Genomic DNA, 17,675 nt, shown 5'->3' on the forward strand with positions numbered 1-17,675 from the left:
AGAGAAGCATTTCCCAACAAAAAAACACATCCAATATATATAAAAGGTTAACGACTGGCACTTCACAAAACACGGACTACATTAATGAAAAATGGGAACTGGAATTGAATGTTATAATTGAAGATTCAACATGGATGGACATATGGACAAGTTGTCATAAGGGAATTAGTAGCCAACTGTGGAAAGCATTTGACTGGAAGGTAAAGATCAGATTTTTTAATACTCCCTTTATCATCTTTTCATACGTGAAAAACCTCAATGAGGCATTATGTTGGCGAAAATTTTGAAATATTTTGGAGGTAAATGTCACTCCGGAACCAATGTTGTTTTTGTTGGGATACCCAAAGACCTATATAATGCAGATCAACGATATATACTGAGGATTCTTTTACTAGTAGCAAAGAAACTGATTACAGTGAACTGGAGGGATGTAAAACAGCCAACAATAGGTCATTGTGTCCAGAAACTGAAAAATGTATACAGGATGGAATGAATGACGGCACATCTGCAGCTGACTATGGACACTTTTGTGCAAAGATGAGCCTGTATTTCAAGGTACCTGGGGGTCTGATGGACAGGATGGCACAATAGGGTCCTGTTGGGAAGGCATGCCTATCTAAATTCATTCATTCATTCATCTTCTTCCGCTTATCCGGGGCCGGGTCGCGGGGGCAGCAGTCTAAGCAGGGATGCCCAGACTTCCCTCTCCCCAGACACTTCCTCCAGCTCTTCCGGGGGGACACCGAGGCGTTCCCAGGCCAGCCGGGAGACATAGTCCCTCCAGCGTGTCCTAGGTCTTCCCCGGGGTCTCCTCCCGGTGGGACGGGACCGGAACACCTTCCCAGGAAGGCGTTCCGGAGGCATCCGAAACAGATGCCCAAGCCACCTCAGCTGACCCCTCTCGATGTGGAGGAGCAGCGGCTCTACTCTGAGCTCCTACCGGGTGACCGAGCTTCTCACCCTATCTCTAAGGGATCGCCCAGCCACCCTGCGGAGAAAGCTCATTTCGGCCGCCTGTATCCGGGATCTTGTCCTTTCGGTCATGACCCAAAGCTCATGACCATGCCTATCTAAATTCCTCTTTGGAAAATGTTGTTTAGCTACTATTTACAGATATTTACCCCTCTGCCTGTGGTTTTTATCGGAGTTGTTCCTATTATTAATATTATAACTTATTATTATTCCTTAATTTTTTTATTTTCTTATTTGTTTATTACATTTATATATCTGTCAGGAAATGTTATGTAAAATTATTAAATAAAAAATGTATATATGAAAATACTGATTGTTACTGATGTTTTGTTCTGCAGCACAACCACAAGGACTTTGGACAGGGGCAGCAATGAGTCTTTCAAGCCTGGTACTCCTCAGGTCTGGGCCAAGACCTCATGTCCTCCTGAGTTTAAATGGAGCAGGAGGCACGGAACATTTGGAAAATGCATTCCTTGGGTGTACAAGGATTTACAATGGAGAAGGAGAACTGACCATACTCCCCTGCACAATAATATAGCAGTGTAAAACCTTGGGGCTGAGACAAGGGGGTCCAGTGACACTGTGGCCCTGTCTGGGGGAGGGCCCGGACCGGGCCGAACAGGCAGGAAGTCAATCCACCCACATTGCCAAGCATCAACCAAAGGGACACCCACCAACCACAACCACCCTGAAATGAGGGCAGAGTATTGCCAGCAGAGTTCACCCCAATTGTACAATGGGCGCAATGGAGAGACAACAAGCCAGTGACTCCACCCCCGAATGGCATTGGAGAGAGGGGATCCCAGTGACTCCACCCCCAAATGGCATTGGAGAGAGGGGATCCCAGTGACTCCACCCCCGAATGGCATTGGAGAGAGGGGATCCCAGTGGTGATGAGAGACAACCTGGTAAGACAGCAAGGGTGGACACTATCAAGCCTTTCTGGTCACCTTCACGCCCCTGGACCAGACTGCACTTAATCATAGATCATGCTGAATAGATTAGTCTTTAGTAGACACTTGAACGTTAGGATTCTAGCAGCCGTGTGTAGCACTAATTTAAGTTTATTTATTGATTCATCGGGGTAACTGGAGAGAAGAGCAGCAATCCAATCTAGAAGTAACAAAAGCATGGATTCGATTATCTGCATCAGTTTTTCATTAAAAAAATCGGATTTTTGCAATGTTCCGAAGATAGAAAAAAGCAACTCAAGATATATTTTATATGTTCCTCAAAGGAGAGGTCAGGGACGAGGGTTACGCCGAGGTTTCTCACAATTCTTTGGGGTACGACCACACAACCATCAAGGTTCACGCTGAGATGAACCTCACAGTGAACAACAAAACTGCCAACAAAACTCTACCCGTCTGGTACACTGCAGCCACAGCCAAAGACAAGGGCACGCTGCAACGCATCAACCGCTCTGCAGAGAGGCTGACTGGCTGCAATCATCTGTCTCTGCATGAGCTACACACCTCGAGGACGCAGAGGCGAGTGGCAAAGATCGGGGCTGATCATTGTCATCCTCAAAATGAACTATTCAGAGATCTCCCCTCTGGCAGAAAGCTGAGGTCTATCAGGACCAAAATCTCTCAATACATGAACCTTTTCTTTTCTACAGCAGTAAGATTCATAAACATGCCCACGGAACCAAACTGACTATAACCCCTCCCACATACACACAACCCTCAACTGGACAAATCTATAACCCCTCCCCACATACACACACAACCCTCTACTGGACAAATCTATAACCCCTCCCCACATACACACACAACCCTCAACTGGACAAATCTATAACCCCTCCCCACATACACACACAACCCTCAACTGGACAAATCTATAACCCCTCCCCACATACACACAACCCTCAACTGGACAAATCTATAACCCCTCCCCAAATACACACACAACCCTCAACTGGACAAATCTATAACCCCTCCCCACATACACACACAACCCTCAACTGGACAAATCTATAACCCCTCCCCACATACACACACAACCCTCAACTGGACAAATCTATAACCCCTCCCCACATACACACACAACCCTCAACTGGACAAATCTATAACCCCTCCCCACATACACACACAACCCTCAACTGGACAAATCTATAACCCCTCCCCACATACACACACAACCCTCAACTGGACAAATCTATAACCCCTCCCCACATACACACACAACCCTCAACTGGACAAATCTATAACCCCTCCCCACATACACACACAACCCTCAACTGGACAAATCTATAACCCCTCCCCAAATACACACACAACCCTCAACTGGACAAATCTATAACCCCTCCCCAGACTTTTTAGATATTTTTTTATAACACTTTTTTTTTTTACTAAGTAAAATGTATGAATGCACAGTCTGCTATTTCCATGTTCAGTCCACTTATTTGTTTTTATTTCCCTTAATCGTTTTGTATTAATTGTTGCACCAACAGCCCGAACAAATTCCTTGTTTTCTGTGAAACTTGGCAATGAAACTCTTTCTGATTCTGATTCTTGTATTCATGGGGATTTACAAACCCATAAGAATCCTTTCAATTGTAATGTCATTTAATAAAGTATTTCCAAAGTGTGTGAGAGATTGCGTGCATGCCTGCACAGGAAGGGTTTCACCTGACGGATTTCTTCACAGACCAGTGAGAAGATCCATACATAGAGAAGGCACTCCCTCCAAGAGGGCGTGGTCTGGAAGTCAATCATCAGCACCACAGAGAACAGCAACAGGAAACCAAAGTAGAAAACAATGTTCCAATAGAACTTCACCTGTGTGGAGAGAGTTCAACAGGGGTTAGGTCAGGGTGAACAGCACCTCAAAGGGTTTGCATCTGTGAACAGGTGACCAGAGGTCAGGGATGAAAATTGAGGTAGAGATGTTCCTGAGGAGAGGTGAACAGGCTGACCAGAAGTCAGGGATGAAAAGTGAGGTAGAGATGTACCTGAGGAGAGGTGAACAGGCTGACCAGCCGCATGGAACAGTTTAGAGGCTTCAGACCCGGGGGGGTCCTGGTGAGGGGATCACTGATGGGAGTCAGAGGTCAGAGGTGAGATGTCAGGTAAGGGTTTAGGACAGCATAATGGAACATAGTCTAGCAACACTTTTGATCCCACTCCTGTGCAAAGCCCTGGGAAATAAGAAACCATCTCACGCAGGAGTCCACCACTGTGTACAAACAGACTCACCGTACAGGAGACTTCCTCCTGATTCTGGCCCGACATCCTGTCACCGATTCCACAGTGATCTGCTCCTCACTCCTCTCTAGCTCTTTCTGGAGGCAGTCATCATGTCTGGAGAGACAGACGGATATTATATTTTATGATTTTATATATTCCAGTGGGTACAGAAAGTCACCACCCCCTTTCAAAATGTTCACCTTTTGTTGCTTTACAGCCTGAAATGAAAACACAAAATCTGACTTTTTCTAGCTTTATTTACACACAGTAACCTACAATAGTAAAACTAAAAAAGAATCTCTGAACATTAGAGAAAATACATTTGAATTAATGTTCTTTTGCAGTCTACAAGTTGATTGACTTAGTGTTCCATTCAGTGCTACTCTTTCTTTAAATGTGGTACTGTCATAGGATGCAGTCAGTTGGTGAAATTCCTGCCCTCCCAGATCTGCCCCGGTCAATTGCATATTATATAATTCTGAAGTGGAAGCATCTAGAAGCAACAACAACTCAGCCACAAAGTGATACACCAGGCAAACTGATAAGATGATGAATTCAGGTATTGAAGGAAGTCCAGATGCGAGGAGGAAATACAAAGTCTTGATTGAAGGGTTAATACATATACTTATTAACAGGTCTGGGTCGCTCTAGCAGTGCCAGGGATCTCAGCCTGCTCAGAACTGACAAAGGAACAAGGGATTTCTATTAAGTGGGCAAGAGAAGAGGCCCAGGTCACACGATGTGCCCCAATGTATATCTTACATATGAAAAACACGGTTCCTAGTCGACGATATGGGCCTCAACGTACAGGATGCTTATGGAGAGACATGTGGTGTACCATCCTGTGTACAATCTGCCTCCCATCAAAAACTCACAGAGCTCACAGAGCATGGGCTATCGGGTGCTGAAGCGCAAAGTGCGTTAAAATCGTCAATCATCTGGTGCATCATTCACCACAGAATTCCAAACTGCCTCTGGAAGCAAAATCAGCATAAGACCTGTGGGTCGGGAGCTTCACGAAATGGGTTTCCATGGCAGAGAAACTGTACGCAAGCCTCACATCAACATGCATGATGCCAAGCGTCGGCTTGAGTGGTGTAAAGCATGCCAACACTGGACTTTGGAGCAGCGGAGATGTGTTCCCTGAGTGATTAATCGATTTTCACTATCTGGCAGTCTGATGGACGAATCTGGGTGTGGCAGATGCCAGGAGAATGCTACCTACCAGAATGCATAGCACCTACTGTAAGGTTAGGTGGATAATGGTCTGGAGCTGTGTTTCAAGGTTTTGGCTAGGCCCCTTAGTTCCAGTGAGGGGACATCTTAATTTTAAAGCATACAAAAACATTTTAGACAATTGGGAGCTTCCAACTTTGTGGCAACAGTTTGTGGAAGGCCCTTTCCTGTTCCAGCATGACTTTGCCCCTGCGCACCAAGCAGGGTCAATAAAGACATTGTTTGACGAGGTTGGTGTGCAGGAACTCGTGTGGCCTGTTAGGCCCTGACCTCAACCCCACTGAATACCTTTGGGATGAATTGGTACACCGATTGCGAGCCAGGCCTTCTCATCCAACAGCTCAGTGCCTGACCTCATTCTACCAGTCTGTCTTGGCATTGCATTGTGGGATTGTTGACGTGCTGTATGCTGCTTGCTGTAACCTACCTGACTACCTGCCAAACTCGAATTTACTCTATATAAACGAATTGCTTAAATTCTACTTTAAGGTGTTTACTAATGCAATATTTTTATCTGTTGACTTTTTACCCAACTTTTCTACACCAGGGCTCTATTTGGACATAATTAACGGAACTTCTCATTCCTGAACACCCGAAGCTAAGTACCATTATCATGCCTTATCACTGTAATTGTTGTAGCTACAACACGGAGGAGAACTATCGACTTCAGGTAAAGATAAAAGAGTAAGAGGCTCGGCTTCAGATGCAGATGTCAGGCAAGGATTATGTTACTGTAGATATTGAAAAAACTGCGTCTGTGCCACCAGGAAGAAACAATAGTCTTGTTAGCCAGCCTGCTAGCATAGTGGAGTCTGTCGATAGCATAGCCAGAGTATTTAGTACAGTTTTGCCTATTGCGACTGTGACTCGTTGCAGGCTAAGAAAAGTTAAACAAGGTAGTGCTAACAATAACACACCTCATTATGATAAAGCCTTACTCCACCTTGGTCATTAATAAAAATGGGACTCCTAAATGTTAGATCCCTTGCTCCAAAGGCAGTTGCAGTAAACAAATTAGTCTCTGATCATGAACTAGATGTTATTGGCTTGTTTTAAACATGGCTAAAGCCTGATACATTTACTGCCCTAAATGAGGCCTCTCCTCCTGGCTATACTAGTGATCATATCCCCTGTGCATCCAGAAAAGGAGGGGGTGTTGCTAATATTCATGACAGTAAATATAAATGTACTCTTAAACACATCACTGGTTTTCATTCTTTTGAAGTTATGCTCATGAAAGTTAACCAGGCTGATAAATCGTTTTACATAGCTACTATTTACAGGCTCCCCGGGCCATACAAATTGTTCCTCAATGAGTTTCCATAATTCTTGTCTAACCTTCTAGTCATGGCAGATAGTATTCACATTTTTGGCGATTTCAATATTCATATGGAAAGTCCAATGATCCTCTTCAAAAAGCCTTTGAAGCCATAATTGACTCAATGGGTTTTATCCAACATGTCTTAGGTCCAACACATTGCCACAATCACACCTTAGATTTAGTCCTGTCACGAGAAATAGATATTGTAGATCTAGTAATATCCCCCCAAAATCCTGGATTATCGGATCACTTTCTTATTACATTTACCGTTAAAACAAGAAATCCACTTGCTCTGCAAACAATGAGTTTCAAAAGCCATACCATAAATTCTCAGACTACAAATAAATTCCATTATATTCTTCCAGGCTCGTCAACACTGAGAAATACTTTAGATACGGTTGCACCACTAAAAACAAAATTGCTACCACAATTTTGCAAGCCACCAGAAAATTGGAGCGAAAGTGGCGCTCAGCCAAGTTGGAAGTATTCAGACTAGCCTAGATAGACAGTACACTACAATACCAAAAAGCACTCACATCTACTCGATTTCTCCAACCTGATTGAGGTGAACAACAACAATCCAAAATTTCTCTTAAAAACAGTTGCAAAGTTAACAAAAAAGCAACCATCAACAAGTAAAGTGGGTCTTCACTTTAGCTGTAATGAATACATGAACTACTTTGATGAAAAGATCATCACCATTAGAAAACAAATAACTGACTCCTCCTTAAATAGTTATGGTCCTCAAAATCCCAGTTGTCCTGAGAATGTCCTGAACTTCCCTGACCATGTGTCAATAGGGACTTAAATTTTTTTATCCTGTATCGCTCGACGTATACACTAAATTTGTAATGAGTTCTAAACCCACAAACTGTCAGCTAGACCCGATTCCAACAAAATTACATAAGGAGCTATTTCATGTGTTAGGTCAGCCAAACCCACAAAAAATAGCGGAAATTATGCCTCTTCTAAAAAAAACTAATCTGGATCCAGACTTATTATACAATGAAAAACCTGCCACTCCGCTCACAAATCTTAGAAACATTTGTTTCCCAACAACTGAATGCCTTCCTGAAGACCAATAACATTTATAAAATGCTCCAGTCCGGTTTCTGACCCCATCATAGTACTGAGACTGCACTCGTAAAGGTAATGAATGACCTTCTAATGGCCTCAGACAAAGGTTCCGCATCCGTCCTGTTGCTTCTTGATTTTAATGCTACTTTTGATACTATTGATACTCAGAGAGACTGGAAAACCATATGTTCATGGTCATATCCCATATGTTCATGGTCATATCCCATATGTTCATGGTCATATCCCATATGTTCATGGTCATATCCCAAAAAACTGTAAGAATCCTTGGTGTTACCCTTGACCCTGACCTCTCCTTTGATGAACATATAAAATATGTCTCAAAAATTGCTTATTTTCATCTTGCAAAAATCAGATACATTGCAAAAATCTGAAACTTTCTATCAAAATATTATGCAGAAAAACTAATCCATGCTTTTGTTACTTCTAGATTAGATTGCTGCAATGCTCTTCTTTCCGGATACTCTGATAAATCAACAAATAAACTTCAATTACTGCTGCACACGGCTGCTAGAATCCTAACTAGAACAAAAAATTTGAACACATTACTCCTGTCCTAGCGTCCTTACACTGGCTGCATGTTAGGGTTAGGGCTGATTTTAAGGTTTTATTGTTAACCTATAAATCAATATATGGACTTGCTCCTACTTACCTTGCTGAAATGATCCAGCCGTACTTACCTACACGTAACATTGGATTGCAAGATTCAGGCCTTCTAATTGTACCTAGGATTTCTAAACAAACAGCCAGAGGCTTTTCTCATAGAGCTCCACTACTGTGGAATGATTTACCAAATAAGGTTAGAAATGCAAACTCAGTGCAAACTTTCAAGTGTCTATTAAAGACTCATCTCTATTGCATGGTCTATAATTAAATGTAGTCTGGCCCAGGGGCATGAAGGTGACAAGAAAGGCTTGAAACTGTCCACCCTCGCTGTCTTGGCAGCTGGGCTCTCAACACCACTGGGATCCCCTCTCTCCAATGCCATTCGGGGGAAGAGTCACTGGCTTGTTGTTGACTCTCTGTTGCGCACTTGTGCTATTGGGCTGTACTCTGCTGGCAATACATCAGGGAACAAAAAAAAGATTTAGTCCCCTGATGATTTTGCACGTTTGCCTACTGACAAAGAAACGATCCGTCTATAATTTTAATGGTAGGTGTATTTGAACAGTTTATTCATTGATTTGCATTTTAAAGAGGGAAATAAGTATTTCCATCAGAAAGATTTCAGGCTCCCAGGTATCTTTTATACAGGTAACAAGCTGAGATTAGGAACACACTCTTAAAGGGAGTGCTCCTAATCTCAGTTTGTTACCTGTATAATAGACACCTGTCCACAGAAGTAATCAATCAGATTCCAAAACATCCACCATGGCCAAGACCAAAGACCTGTCCAAGGATGTCAGGGACAATATTGTAGACCTACACCAGACTGGAATAGGCTACAAGACTATCGCCAAGCAGCTTGGTGAGATGGTGACAACAGTTGGTGCAATTATTCTCAAATGGAAGAAACACAAAAGAACTGTCAATCTACTTTGGTCTGGGGCTCCATGCAAAATCTGACCTTGTGGAGTTGCAATAATCATGAGAACGGTGAGGAATCAGCCCAGAACTACACGGGATGATCTTGTCAATGATCTTACGGCAGCTGGGACCATAGTCACCAAGAAAACACACTACGCCGTGAAGGACTGAAATCCTGAAGCACCCGCAAGGTCCCCCTGCTCAAGAAAGCACATGGATAGGCCCGTCTGATCCATCTGAACCAACAGGCATGTCTGAACCAATGAACATCTGAATTATTCAAAGGAGAACTGGGTGAAAGTGACCAAAATCGAGCTCTTTAGCATCAACTCAACTCGCCGTGTTTGGAGGAGGAGGAATGCTGCCTATGACCCCAAGAACACCATCCCCACCGTCAAACATGGAGGTGGAAACATTATGCTTTGGGGGTGTTTTTCTACTAAGGGGACAGGACAACTTCACTGCATCAAAAGGAAGATTGGACGGGGCCATGTACTGTAAAATCTTGGTTGAGAACCTCCTTCCCTCAGCTTGGACATTGAAAATGGGTTGTGGATGGGTATTCCAGCATGACAATGACCCAAAACACATGGCCAAGGCAAAAAAGGAGCGGCTCAAGAAGAAGCATATTAAGGTCCTGGAGTGGCCTAGCCAGTCTCCAGACCTTAATCCCATAGAAAATCTGTGGAGGGAGCTGAAGGTTTGAGTTGCCAAACGTCAGCCTCAAAACCTTAATGACTTGGAGAAGATCTGCAAAGAGGAGTGGGACAAAATCCCTCCTGAGAAACCTGGTGGCCAACTACAAGAAACGTCTGACCTCTATGATTGCCAATAAGGGCTTTGCCACCAAGTACTAAGTCTTGTTTTGAAGAGGTGTTGAATACTTATTTCCCTCATCAAAATGCAAATCAATTTATAACATTTTTGACATGCATTTTTCTGGATAATTTATTTGTTATTCTGTCTCTCACTGTTCAAATAAACCTACCATTAAAATTATAGACTGATCATTTCTTTGTCAGTGGGCAAACGTAGGGGATCAAATTCTCACCGTTTTCTCCATTAACTGTGCTATCAAGGTAGGATGTCAGTTGTTAACCTGGAGATTGCTGCCATCATGTGGATAATCAGGTTTAACATCCCCCTCCCTTCTCTTAAACTGGTCTGACACAATGAACATCTGAACAATAGCTTTGATATAATAATTAGTCAGACTCAGGGGTTATAGCTGAAGGTTAGGGGCCAAGGTTAAAGGTTAAAGGTCAGTCGGGGGTTAGGATTAGTTACCTGTATCTCAGAAAGCCAATGTAGGTTAGGGGGAAGAACACCATGCAGAGCAGAACTCTCCACAGAGGATTGTCCACTGCCAGCTCACCACACCATATCTGGGTGAGGAGGGTCTTATGGAAATAGAACAGACCATGACTCAGGACCAATCACAGACTCATACAGACAAAACAGACTATGAGTCAGGAGCAATCACAGACTCATACAGACAGAACAGACCAGGACAAATCACAGAAGGACACTGACCCAAAACAGACCAAAAAATTAAATTATATAGATATAGAACAGACCATGAGTCAAGATGAATCACTGATTGAATGGTACCATGGAAAATATACTCAGCAAAAATCTAAACGCAACGCGAAACAGGATTTTACTGAGTTAGTGCCTGACAGAGTGGAAAACGAAAATCATCAGTTAACAGCACACATCTTCAGCGTGCCATGTGCATTCAAAGGTCAGCTTCTTCCAACTGAAGTTAGTGAACACGCCGAACCGTAGTCAAGGAAAGCTTCTTCCAACTGAAGTTAGTTAACACGTTGAACCCCAGTCAAGGACATATGCTGGTTACCACACAGATGAGCTTTTCTGAGATGATTCCAATTACATTGGAGGGACAATAATTCCCTGGCAACAGCTGGGGTGGACATTCATGCAGTCCAAACAGAAGTGGCCTTTAACTGTCCCCAGCAGAAGGTGAAAAGACCATTCTGTTTAAACGGCTCCTTGATATTCCACATAAATGCCACACCTGTCAGATCTACCTAATCCTCCTGGCAAAGCAGAACTGTTCACAAGCAGTCAACGTTTTTCTTTAAACAATTTTTTTAATGTTCTTTTTAGAATTTTAGAATATTTAGAAACAAAATGTTTTAAAAGGGGATGGAACATTTCTGGAAACAGCTAAAACATGAACCACCATTATATTTTAGATGTTGTGTTTATACATATGTTCAGTATTGATAAGGGAACACTTGATTTAGCAATAGTTTATTCCACTACTACATAAATGTCACAAGTTAAAAAAAAATAGTATAAACGCAACTATTTTGTTTTTGCCCCCATTTATCATGAGGTGAACTCAAAGAACTAAGACTTTCTCTATGTATACAAAAGCCCTATTTCTCTCAAATATTGCTCACAAATCTGTCTAAATCTGTGTTAGTGAGCACTTCTCCTTTGCCAAGATAATCCATCCACCTCACAGGTCTGGCATATCAAGATACTGATTAGACAGCATGATTATTGCACAGGTGTGCCTTAGGCTGGGCACAATAAAAAGCCACTCTAAAATGGGCAGTTTCACTGTATTGGGGGGGTCCGGGGGGTCCGAAAACCAGTCAGTATCTGGTGTGACCACCATTTCACTCACGCAGTGCAACACATCTCTTTCGCACAGAGTTGATCAGGTTGTTGATTGTGTCCTGTGGAATATTGATCCACTCCTCTTCAATGGCTGTGCGAAGTTGCTGGATATTGTCAGGACCTGGAACACGCTGTCGCATACATTGATCCAGAGCATCCCAAACATGCTCAATGGGTGACATGTCCGGTGAGTATGCTGGCCATGCAAGAACTGGGATGTTTTCAGCTTCCAGGAATTGTGTACAGATCCTTGCAACATGGGGCATTGCATTATCATGCTGCAACATGATACTCGTCACAGTATCTCTGTGCATTCAAAATACCATCAAAAAAATGCACCTGTCTTTGTTGTCCATAACGCACTCCTGCCAATACCATAAACCCACCGCCACCATGGGCCACTTGATCCACAACGTTGACATCAGCAGACCGCTAACCCACACAACGCCATACATGCTATGCTGTCTGCCATCTACAGTGGAAAACCAGGATTCATCCGTGAAGAGAACACCTCTCCAAAGTGCCAGACGCCATTGAATGTTAGCATTTGCCCATTCAAGTCAGTTACAAAGACAAACTGCAGTCAGGTCAAGACCCCGATGAGGACGACGAACATGCAGATGAGCTTCCCTGAGACGTTTTTTGACAGTTTGTGCAGAAATCCTTTGGTTATGCAAACTGATTGTTGTAGCAGCTGTCCGGGTGGCTGGTCTCAGACGATCTTGGAGGTGAAGATGCTGGATGTAGAGGTCCTGGGCTGGTGTGGTTACACCTGGTCTGCGGTTGTGAGGCTGGTTGGATGTACTGCCAAATTCTCTGAAACGGCTTTGGAGATGGCTTATGGTAGAGAAATTAACATTCAATTCACAGGCAACAGCTCTGGTGGACATTCCTGTAGTCAGCATGCCAATTGCACGCTCCCTCAAAACTTGCAACATCTGTGGCATTGTGCTGTGTGATGAATCTACACATTTTAGAGTGGCCTTTTATTGTTGCCAGCCTAAGGCACACCTGTGCAATAATCATGCTGTCTAATCAGCATCTTGATATGCCACACCTGTGAGGTGGATGGATTATTTCGGCAAAGGAGAATTGCTCACTAACACAGATTTAGACAGATTTTTGAACAATATTTGAGAGAAATAGGCCTTTTGTATACATAGATTAAGTCTTACATCTTTGAGTTCAGCTCATGAGAAATGAGGGCAAAAACAAAAGTGTTGCATTTATAATTTTGTTCAGTGTAGAACAGAAGTGACCTTTGACCTACCTGAACTCCAGAGTGAGCAATGAAGCTCTTATCGTTTGCCTCCAGAGCCAACCTCAGACAGGTAGTGTGACCCCAGGATGGAGAGGATCGTATCAGCATCCTCCGGGCACGGTCCTCATCACAGCTATGGCACTCAGAGAATACACCTGGCAAAAACACAGATCATCACACAAACTTCTGGATGGTCTAGTGGCATTTAGAGGACCAGAACACAACCTCCTGATGTTCTAGTGGTGTTTAGGGAACAAAGACACAACCTCCTGATGTTCTAATGGTGTTTTGGGGACCAGGACACAACCTCCTGATGTTCTAGTGGTGTTTAGGGGACCAGGACACAACCTTCTGATGGTCTAATAATGTTTTGGGGACAAGGACACAACCTCCTGATGTTCTAGTGGTGTTTACGGGACCAGGACACAACCTCCTGATGTTCTAGTGGTGTTTACGGGACCAGGACACAACCTCCTGATGTTCTAATGGTGTTTTGGGGACCAGGACACAACCTCCTGATGTTCTAGTGGTGTTTAGGGGACCAGGACACAACCTTCTGATGGTCTAATAATGTTTTGGGGACAAGGACACAACCTCCTGATGTTCTAGTGGTGTTTACGGGACCAGGACACAACCTCCTGATGTTCTAGTGGTGTTTACGGGACCAGGACACAACCTCCTGATGTTCTAGTGGTGTTTACGGGACCAGGACACAACCTTCTGATGGTCTAATGGTGTTCAGGGGACAACGACACAACCTCCTGATGTTCTAGTGGTGTTTAGGGGACCAGGACACAACCTCCTGATGTTCTAGTGGTGTTTAGGGAACAAAGACACAACCTCCTGATGTTCTAATGGTGTTTTGGGGACCAGGACACAACCTCCTGATGTTCTAGTGGTGTTTAGGGGACCAGGACACAACCTTCTGATGGTCTAATAATGTTTTGGGGACAAGGACACAACCTCCTGATGTTCTAGTGGTGTTTACGGGACCAGGACACAACCTCCTGATGTTCTAGTGGTGTTTACGGGACCAGGACACAACCTCCTGATGTTCTAGTGGTGTTTACGGGACCAGGACACAACCTTCTGATGGTCTAATGGTGTTCAGGGGACAACGACACAACCTCCTGATGTTCTAGTGGTGTTTAGGGGACCAGGACACAACCTCCTGATGTTCTAGTGGTGTTTAGGGAACAAAGACACAACCTCCTGATGTTCTAGTGGTGTTTACGGGACCAGGACACAACCTCCTGATGTTCTAGTGGTGTTTACGGGACCAGGACACAACCTCCTGATGTTCTAGTGGTGTTTACGGGACCAGGACACAACCTTCTGATGGTCTAATGGTGTTCAGGGGACAACGACACAACCTCCTGATGTTCTAGTGGTGTTTAGGGGACCAGGACACAACCTCCTGATGTTCTAGTGGTGTTTAGGGAACAAAGACACAACCTCCTGATGTTCTAATGGTGTTTTGGGGACCAGGACACAACCTCCTGATGTTCTAGTGGTGTTTAGGGGACCAGGACACAACCTCCTGATGTTCTAGTGGTGTTTAGGGAACAAAGACACAACCTCCTGATGGTCTAATAATGTTTTGGGGACAAGGACACAACCTCCTGATGTTCTAGTGGTGTTTACGGGACCAGGACACAACCTCCTGATGTTCTAGTGGTGTTTACGGGACCAGGACACAACCTCCTGATATTCTAGTGGTGTTTACGGGACCAGGACACAACCTTCTGATGGTCTAATGGTGTTCAGGGGACAAGGAAACAACCTCCTGATGTTCTAGTGGTGTTTAGGGGACCAGGACACAACCTCCTGATGTTCTAGTGGTGTTTATGGGACAAGGACACAAGCTCCTGATGTTCTAGTGGTGTTTAGAGACCATAAGACAACTAGGAACCAACCCCTACAGATGTACTCATCAACAACTACATGTGACAGTTCTGTTGTCACGTGGATCTTGGGACAGCAGCAGCCCTGCCGGCGCGTGAGTAATGGATAATCAGACACAACACATGGCTCCCCTGGGATATGACAGAACACTCCTACATCCAGCTTCACAGTCTGGGAACCCTGGGATATGACAGAACACACCTGACATCCAACTTCACAGTCTGGGAACCCTGGGATATGACAGAACACACCTACATCCAGCTTCACAGTCTGGGAACCCTGGGATATGACAGAACACACCTGACATCCATTGAACCTCCTGCCTGGATTGACTTCCTGCCTGTGACAGTACCGATGGCGTGTCTCTCATAGTAGTAGTTAAGGGGACAGTACCGATGGCATGTCTCTCATAGTAGTAGTTAAGGGGACAGTACCGATGGCGTGTCTCTCATAGTAGTAGTTAAGGGGACAGTACCGATGGCATGTCTCTCATAGTAGTAGTTAAGGGGACAGTACCGATGGCGTGTCTCTCATAGTAGTAGTTAAGGGGACAGTACCGATGGCGTGTCTCTCATAGTAGTAGTTAAGGGGACAGTACCGATGGCATGTCTCTCATAGTAGTAGTTAAGGGGACAGTACCGATGGCGTGTCTCTCATAGTAGTAGTTAAGGGGACAGTACCGATGGCATGTCTCTCATAGTAGTGGTTAAGGGGACAGTACCGATGGCATGTCTCTCATAGTAGTAGTTAAGGGGACAGTACCGATGGCATGTCTCTCATAGTAGTAGTTAAGGGGACAGTACCGATGGCCTGTCTCTCATTGTAGTGGTTAAGGGGACAGTACCGATGGCCTGTCTCTCATAGTAGTAGTTAAGGGGACAGTACCGATGGCATGTCTCAAATAGTAGTGGTTAAGGGGACAGTACCGATGGCATGTCTCTCATAGTAGTAGTTAAGGGGACAGTACCGATCGCATGTCTCTCATAGTAGTAGTTAAGGGGACAGTACCGATGGCGTGTCTCTCATAGTAGTAGTTAAGGGGACAGTACCGATGGCGTGTCCCTCATAGTAGTAGTTAAGGGGACAATACCGATGGCGTGTCTCTCATAGTAGTAGTTAAGGGGACAGTACCGATGGCGTGTCTCTCATAGTAGTAGTTAAGGGGACAGTACCGATGGCCTGTCTCTCATAGTAGTAGTTAAGGGGACTGTAACGATGGCGTGTCTCTCATAGTAGTAGTTAAGGGGACTGTACCGATGGCGTGTCTCTCATAGTAGTAGTTAAGGGGACTGTACCGATGGCGTGTCTCTCATAGTAGTAGTTAAGGGGACAGTACCGATCGCATGTCTCTCATAGTAGTAGTTAAGGCGACAGTGCCGATGGCCTGTATCTCATAGTAGTAGTTAAGGGGACTGTACCGATGGCGTGTCTCTCATAGTAGTAGTTAAGGGGACAGTACCGATGGCATGTCTCTCATAGTAGTAGTTAAGGGGACAGTACCGATGGCGTGTCTCTCATAGTAGTAGTTAAGGGGACAGTACCGATGGCATGTCTCTCATAGTAGTGGTTAAGGGGACAGTACCGATGGCATGTCTCTCATAGTAGTAGTTAAGGGGACAGTACCGATCGCATGTCTCTCATAGTAGTAGTTAAGGGGACAGTACCGATCGCATGTCTCTCATAGTAGTAGTTAAGGGGACAGTACCGATAGCCTGTCTCTCATAGTAGTAGTTAAGGGGACAGTACCGATCGCATGTCTCTCATAGTAGAAGTTAAGGCGACAGTGCCGATGGCGTGTCTCTCATAGTAGTAGTTAAGGGGACAGTACCGATGGCCTGTCTCTCATAGTAGTAGTTAAGGCGACAGTGCCGATGGCCTGTCTCTCATAGTAGTAGTTAAGGGGACAGTACCGATGGGGTGTCTCTCATAGTAGTAGTTAAGGGGACTGTACCGATGGCGTGTCTCTCATAGTAGTAGTTAAGGGGACAGAACCGATGGCGTGTCTCTCATAGTAGTAGTTAAGGGGACTGTACCGATGGCGTGTCTCTCATAGTAGTAGTTAAGGGGACAGTACCGATGGCGTGTCTCTCATAGTAGTAGTTAAGGGGACAGTACCGATGGCGTGTCTCTCATAGTAGTAGTTAAGGGGACAGTACCGATGCCGTGTCTCTCATAGTAGTAGTTAAGGGGACAGTACCGATGGCGTGTCTCTCATAGTAGTAGTTAAGGGGACAGTACCGATGACCTGTCTCTCATAGTAGTAGTTAAGGGGACTGTACCGATGGCGTGTCTCTCATAGTAGTAGTTAAGGGGACTGTACCGATGGCGTGTCTCTCATAGTAGTAGTTAAGGGGACTGTACCGATGGCGTGTCTCTCATAGTAGTAGTTAAGGGGACAGTACCGATCGCGTGTCTCTCATAGTAGTAGTTAAGGGGACAGAACCGATGGCGTGTCTCTCATAGTAGTAGTTAAGGGGACTGTACCGATGGCGTGTCTCTCATAGTAGTAGTTAAG

At 44.5% G+C, this 17,675-nt stretch overlaps 1 protein-coding gene across 8 annotated transcripts in view; it reads right to left on the reverse strand.

Moving 5' to 3' along the window:
* LOC105007749 (transient receptor potential cation channel subfamily M member 2) overlaps window positions 1-17,675 on the reverse strand; it is a 78,873-nt gene that overhangs the window by 46,450 nt on the left and 14,748 nt on the right. For all 8 annotated transcript variants that reach the window (XR_004574942.1, XM_034289132.1, XM_029115956.2 and 5 more), the window contains 5 exons: window positions 13,265-13,410; window positions 10,630-10,742; window positions 4,173-4,277; window positions 3,929-4,010; window positions 3,606-3,755 (listed from right to left, as the gene is read on the reverse strand). Coding sequence is in view for 7 of the 8 variants with exons in the window: in XM_034289132.1 (XP_034145023.1) it covers window positions 3,606-3,755; window positions 3,929-4,010; window positions 4,173-4,277; window positions 10,630-10,742; window positions 13,265-13,410 (596 nt within the window). In the remaining variant the exon portion in view is untranslated. The remainder of the gene's footprint in view (window positions 1-3,605; window positions 3,756-3,928; window positions 4,011-4,172; window positions 4,278-10,629; window positions 10,743-13,264; window positions 13,411-17,675) is intronic.

Source organism: Esox lucius, chromosome 20 (genome assembly GCF_011004845.1).
Source record: "Esox lucius isolate fEsoLuc1 chromosome 20, fEsoLuc1.pri, whole genome shotgun sequence".
NCBI lineage: Eukaryota > Metazoa > Chordata > Actinopteri > Esociformes > Esocidae > Esox > Esox lucius.